The following is a 7,176-nucleotide window of genomic DNA, read 5'->3' as shown; positions in this document are numbered from 1 at the left end:
ATGTTTACTGGACTTTTTCCTATTCATGATCCAATTCCCCATCCCCTGAATAAATGCAAAGTTTTAACCTTTACAATTAGATATGCGTGAAATTTGGCTACCTCTAATAAATCACATCTTTAAACCAGAGCTTAGGCCTACATATCAAGATAGACCGGAATTCAAAATTCGGGAATTTGTAATTAAAAATATACGTGTATGTACAAAATTATAGCGTATGGTCACTTATGATGAATTATATAATCTCTTCCATAGATATACATTGTAAAACTCTAATGTCAACCAATCAATGAAAATATATCATTCGGGGAATAAGAAACAATCCCCTTTTCAGTCAAGAAATCCACAAGCAATTATATAAAATAAACATCCATAACCAGATAGTTTAAGCATATCTAGCACACTAATCAAAGGTAGGATTTTGTTTAATTAGAACCGTTATTTCTATGCTTATAGGGGTTTGGTAAAAATAACCAATGTCCAATCTGTCCGACCAACAAGACTGGTCAATATCGACTTATTCGTTAGTTAAAACATATCAGAATAATGACTGATGCTGTCATTGTATTGTGGGACACAGATTGGTTACTTTGACCATGAACCTAGAGAAGGTCCCTTCTTTGTCCAGTTCTTTTGAAAGTGCAATTGTCAAAACATTACAACAATTTTACAACCTATATTACGCCTACACCTCTATCAAATCTAAAAATAATATAATCTCAACAATTATAATTCTGCTTTTCGCAAAGACACTAGGTTTTATCTTCCTTTTTCAGAGAGAAGAAGGGAGTGGGAATCTTGGTAATAATACATGTATCATAATTTGGAAATATCACATTGACCTTTGAGACTTCCGAAGCCTAATGACCCAATAAGCACCTATGATTAGTGCAAATATGAAAACCTATATACAAAGAACATAATAGCATCATGACCATATAACTTGAACTTTAAGTACATTTTATTATTAATCATTATTTCGTTGACTCCTTTAAGGTTCACTAAATCCCTTACTGTTTCAGGTTATAGTTTGCGATTATCAAACGCTTTCTGCTGTTCTTTACAGAAAACGGTTTGTGACTTGCTAGTCATAGCATCACTGGAGATATGCGATTGAGACTGTAGTCTTTCTGACGAACTGACGAAGACAACCTGAAAAAATCCACTACTTTGTGTGGTCTCTACTTTCTTTTGTCTTCCACAGACATGATAGAATGTCGGTTTCATTATTCGATGTTCTTTCTAATTCACTTCTTAGGATTTATCGTTCAGTGTCCCATACGGATTGCTCGAATCCATAGCACTGATGAAGTCTTTGGAGGTCGTTTCTCTGGGGTTCCTTTGGAGATGCGAATAGTCGCTATCTTCATTGGTCTGAACGTGCCCTTGCGATCCGAGACTCTCCAAGGTCTGATAGGCGTCAGCTGAATCCTCAATAGCAGGGCGAGGGTCTTCATAATCACTGTTATCATTGACATTTTCCACCATTGGGTGCGGATGTAACGGCTTCGACCATTGCTTTCGTTGGAGATTGTCGTATGGCTTTTCTGGAATAACCTGTATTGGATCTTCATAATCAGCTGCCGCCCCTTTCTTTGCACCAGGATTCTCTTGGCCACGTTGCAGGGATTCATATGAATATTCCTGGCCATTATCTCTTTCATTAATACGCTCAGTTGATTCGCTAACATCAGCTTGCTCTAAGACTTCGTATTCAGGGCTGGTGTCATCACTACGATAGGGAGTATAATCAGAGGTACTTGGTAATTTCTCTAGAGTCTGGTACTCGTGGTTCTCGACAGACCCTGGCTTTGGATCTGTTGAAGATTGGTCATCCACATTTTGCTCAAGGCATGCATACTCCGGATTGCTTGTCTGCAGAGCCTGATAACCGCTATCCATTTCTGCAACTGATGTACTTTGCTTAGATTTCGAAGGTGTATCGGAGCTAAGATGAATGAAAGTGTAACTGTTATCATCCTTCCGCAAATCCTGATAGCCTTCATTGTCTGTTTCAGTCCGAACCCTATCTTTAGTTTGACCGTGAAAGTCCACTGACTTAGGATTGGAAACTCCTCCCTGCATTCCAGATGTTAGGAGATCTTGGTAAGCTGCATTTGGTGTTTTCTCTGCATGCTTCGGTAGGTTGTACTCGTGGTAGTCACCATGTTCTTTGCCTCCAAACAGCGTATTATAGTCTTGTTCTCCTACTTCATTGTAGATGCCCCCGTTGTCCTTGTTTACAGGCGATAATACAGGACGTAGTTCAGAGTAATCTTTGTCCTGTTCTTGTGAAATTTGGTTCACTGTCGGAGAGGAATTCTTAGAAACAGGACTCGTAGGTGTACCTTCGCGGATGAGGGAGGTGTAATCGGAACTTCCCTGACGTAAATCTTCATACCGGTTGCTGTCAGCTTCTGTAAGACTCTCTTTGTCTTCTTCAGACTTATGTCCAACACCGTTTAACACGTTACCTGAGAGGGAGGTGGCTATGCCTGATATTCTATCTTTCAAAAGGTCCTGGTAAGTGGTATTCCTTGCTGTCTGTGTAGTTTTTGGAATGTTGTACTCATGGTAATCACCCTGTTCTTTACCCCCGAACAAGACATTGTAGTCCTGTTCGTCCACTTCGTTATAAATACAGTTCTCACCTTCTTTAGAAGGTTGCAAGGAGGAAGGTAATTCTGTATATTGGTGTGATTGTTGATTTTCTGCTGAAGATACAGGCACTTTATTTGAAGCACTCTCTCCGGGCTTTAAAAGTCCTGTATAGTCATTTTTATCGACATCAGGGGCAGTAAAAGCTGGATTGAGAACATGTGCCGAGTGATGTTCTGTATGCCGATTTGCTGATTTGAATAGGGGTCTGGAAAAAATACATAAATGGCAGAATAATATTCAAGAATTTTTATAAATTTCAAACCATATTTTTAAGAATGTTAGAAAAATAAACCTGTTTAGCCCTCATTATGGTTATGGATTTTTTTTATAAATGTAATTTACTTGTCAAACGCTTGGTAAAGAGACAAGAACCTACGTATCTGGACAATTAGCAATGACACTCTAAATAACTGTAATTGCAAGATGGTCCCTTTAGACCTATCGAATGCAATTTTGCAGTAAAACTAAACTTAGTAAACCGGTTATTCGGTCCAAATCGCCAATCAGAAAATGGCAAATAGACATGATCTTGCGATTCATACATGTATACCAGTTCGATCAGGGAATAAGGACACTACCATATTGAAAAAGGTCTAGAAACTGTCAAAGATATGAGATATTGTACCGTGTTAGTAAAAAAAAATGTCTCCTCACAAATCCCCACTTTAAGGAAACAATGTCATGAACGCATAATCACTATATATGGTTGGAAAGAGTATCTTTTCTGAAATAATTTTAAACCATATTAATTCATGTGGTATGCCTTCACGCCTGGATAATCAGTAAGTATTCTTAGCAGTGATGTAAATTTTGATTTGCGCCAAAGTAAGGTATTACTGCAATGGATTCAGATACCAATGATGTCGTAATCCGACATGAGTTATTAGATATATTTGCAAATTCATTTTTAAAGAAATATAGAGAATTGATACTAAAAAGTGTTGATTAAACAATTATGACGTAAGGTTTTGAAAAAGTGTTTTGAAATGGATTTTAATACAACCGTTGTGGCATTATGACATCACTGACATTTGGATTCATTCATTGCAGTCATGCCCTACTTTGAAGCAAATCAAAATTTACATCACTGCAAACAATACCTCTTGATCGTTAACATATACCACATAATTATGGTATCAAATTATTATATTCTTTCTCGCCATATAAACAGGATAAATAGTTATGTGTTAATGACATTATTTTTCCTTAAACTGGGGATTTGTGAGGTGTCAATTCTCTTTTTACTCACACTGTATAAATAAGAAAGATAAAAATGGCATGAAGATAATATACCTTCTTTTGTAGCAGATGACTCCAACGACAACGATGACCAGGAACAAGACAACAACGGTGATGACTGCTGGAATAACTGCGTTAGCGGTGGAGCTGGCGGGGTCTTGGGACAATAAGAAGAAAACAAAAATTCTTTGACACAAGATTCAAACATCTGAGAACGAGAGAATAAAAAGAAATCTTCCATATTCCATACAAAGGTCTTAAAGATAAGAAATCAATTTATTCCTTCTCATAATTTCAACAAATAGAGAGACAATGTCAGGAAAAGTGGTAGTTTCATGAATTCAAAATGAAATTTTTTACAAAGGAAAACCAAAGAAGAAATACTACCTATCTATCCAATAACATTTCTTATATTGGGTTTGCATCTTGGGTTAAACAGACTCCTTTCCTTCAGTAACTTGATTTATCCCAACATAATCCACAAACATAAATTGGTAAACATCAAATGATAAGGATCTACAATGAAAAATTATAGTTATTGAAATATCCAGTAAAGGTTATTAGGCAAATTTATGACACATTTATTTTGTCATGGCAATGGACATTTAGGAAGGCATTGAGGCAGATTTTACCAGCATAATCTAGGGTATATGTCGTTTGTTAGTAATGTTTATCAACCTATGGGCAAAATTCTGTGCAAAAATGAAATCGATTCGTTTATTTATGGATGAGTGAGTACGCATCAAAGTGGGAAAATTGGTATTTTCAATGTCACAGACGCATTTTAAAGGATAATAGAGTGATTATTGGGGGCATATTCGGTTTCAAATGTGACTTTAATTGCTGTTGTGTTTATCATCCATCATTTCTATCACCACATACTTTCCGAATTGTAAACATTTTCATGGTTGAGCGAGCACAATCGAAAACTTAGGAATTAATACTCTTTATACAGCATAAATGTATTCTTTTCCTAACAATTTCTCAGGATCAGTTGAATGTATGGACAAATCAGTGGTAGATCCAGAATTTTGAAATAGGGGAAGGGGCCTATAATCGGGGAAGCCACCAACATTTTCAAATTTTAACATGATCTAACAAGTTGTAGAGGATACTACCATAAACCCCTATGATGATACGTCGCAATTCAGGGGCCGCTGAACGGCTTTCAAAGTGGGGGGAGGGGGGGGGGGATGGGCCGAAAGTAAGGGGGGGGGGCTGATCATGCAAAAAATCAAAATCGTGTGGTCATTTTTACATTTTTGTAAATGCTTTTGGAAAAAAGTTGGGGCTGAAGCCCACCCCCTCCCCGCAGTCCCTGCAATACATTGTGTTCACTCAACCATGAACATACGGTATCAAAATCTGGTCTGAAGTGGTTGAATGATGGATAGTAAAACAGCATAACACAATAAAATTCACCTGAAAACAACTTTTGACCAACTTTGTATTTGAACAAACTGAAAAACGACTCTTGTGACTTTTAAAAATGGTCAATTTTAATTCAATCTTTAATTACTCATGCATGACTCAACCGATCGATCTCATTTTTCCCCAGGAGTTCCTTATTGAGTGCAGAAAACCACCTATGAAATATCATATCTCAACCTAATTCGGTTCAAAAGTTACAGCAATTTGATTTAGGGGGGACTCACTTTTTTGTTGTGTATAGATAAACAGTGATAGACGTCGAATAGTTTGAGAGGGGTATCATGGTTTATTGCAGGAATACCTTGAAACGACTTGACAAAACCTCTAAAAATCGTATCATCTTCATGACGTTATAAGTGCAACCAGCTCTTTCCGAGTTGCTTGATTTAGGAACTCAATTCAAGTTCTTTTCATTTCCAATTTACCAGTCTTTGATATGTAAAGAAACATTTCATCCATTTGCTTTGTACAGAATATTTTAATCAACAGAAAATATTGTAATGTACTGGGGTATATGTGTAATACTATGCTAATAAACACATCGATTGATCAGTGCTCCCAACTCCAAAGAAAGATGCCCAACATCTTATTTGACTTAACTTACGAATAAGATAATGAGGTTAGGATTGAGGATGATATGATAAGTTGGGCTCCAATTGTTCCTTGATTAATTGGAACGAGTGACGGTTATATTATTTCTAACAAAGAGGCAACATTTTTCAGGCATGCTCATTGTAGTCGTTAGTGTCCATTATGCTGATGTGATATATTCTGACCATTTCTGGAGCCAAAAAGGACTGCACAATATTTCTGATTGTGCTGTCATTAACACGGCTTTTAGGCCTACTATTTTATCAAGTGTTTATCAAGTTTTTTTTTCCAGAGCATACAACGTGAATCTAAACTTAAATACCTGTTCTCACGATAGTGATATGCATAGATGCTGATTGTTCTTTTGTCGTTTTTTTTCTCCTACTTTGTGAACTACCTGGATGTTGCCAGAAAGAATAATCACATCAAATTTCATTGAAGTAAACCACGGCCATGCCGCAGCGGGCGGAGGTGGCAGCGGCCCCCAGAAATTGTGAAAACTTGCATATTTTTTTACTGAAAGATACATAATAATTGACCAAAAATCTATAAATTTCTCTTTACAATATGCAAAAGCGGCCCCGATGATTATCTCAGAACAGCACAACACAAGCATTGTGTAGTCCTTCTTGGCTCCAGAGATCGAGTAATGGTCAGAATATATCACATCAGCATAATTGACATACACTTCTACAATACGCATGCCTGCATGATGTTGCCTCTTTGTCAGAAATAATATAACCGTCACACATTTTGAATTAATTAAGGAGCTATTGGAGCCCAACTTATAATATCATCCTCAATCCATAATATTATTCTGAAGTAAATCCAAATGAAATGTTATGCATCTTTCTTAGGAGCTGGGGCATTGGTCAATCGATATTTATTCTTTTAACATAGTATTACACCTATACCCTACTACAATACAATAATTTCTGTTGATTGAAATATTCTGACAAAGCAATGAAGGAAATGTTTCTTAACATATCAAAGACTAAATTGAACTTAAATTGATTTCCTTAAAAAAGAAACTCGGAAAGAGCTGTTTGCACTAATTTTGAAGATGATTAGATTTTAAGGGCATAAGGGTTTGTCAAGTTGTTTCAAGATATTCCTGCAATACCATGATACCACACTAAACGCATTCGACGTCTATCTCTGTTAATCTATTTTGTTCCTAAATAAGCATCTTAATTTATTTAATGTTATAGAACAGACTTTTCAAAATAAAGAACCCATAAAAAATGAGACTTC

General features: G+C 36.4%; 1 protein-coding gene across 1 annotated transcript; it reads right to left on the bottom strand.

Annotated features, from left to right (window-relative positions):
* Positions 1-939: 939 nt before the first annotated feature.
* LOC121431256 lies at positions 940-6,269 on the bottom strand. Its single transcript, XM_041628766.1, has 3 exons — positions 6,245-6,269; positions 3,955-4,057; positions 940-2,866 (listed from the first exon to the last, which is right to left on the bottom strand). Exons 1-3 carry the CDS (start codon positions 6,267-6,269, stop codon positions 1,255-1,257), a joined length of 1,740 nt encoding a protein of 579 aa, XP_041484700.1. The 3' UTR covers positions 940-1,254.
* Positions 6,270-7,176: the final 907 nt, after the last annotated feature.

Source organism: Lytechinus variegatus, chromosome 17 (genome assembly GCF_018143015.1).
Source record: "Lytechinus variegatus isolate NC3 chromosome 17, Lvar_3.0, whole genome shotgun sequence".
Taxonomy (NCBI): domain Eukaryota; kingdom Metazoa; phylum Echinodermata; class Echinoidea; order Temnopleuroida; family Toxopneustidae; genus Lytechinus; species Lytechinus variegatus.
Note: the sequence above shows the minus strand (reverse complement) of the source record. Positions and strands in the feature narration are given on the sequence as shown.

Excerpts from the sequence above, each read along its gene's own strand:
- LOC121431256 (XM_041628766.1), bottom strand. The coding sequence starts at position 6,269 with ATGCATATCACTATCGTGAGAACAG. Across the intron at positions 4,058-6,244 it reads TATCACTATCGTGAGAACAG|ACCCCGCCAGCTCCACCGCT; the intron begins GTATTTAAGTTT and ends TATTGTCCCAAG. Across the intron at positions 2,867-3,954 it reads GTCATCTGCTACAAAAGAAG|ACCCCTATTCAAATCAGCAA; the intron begins GTATATTATCTT and ends TATTTTTTCCAG.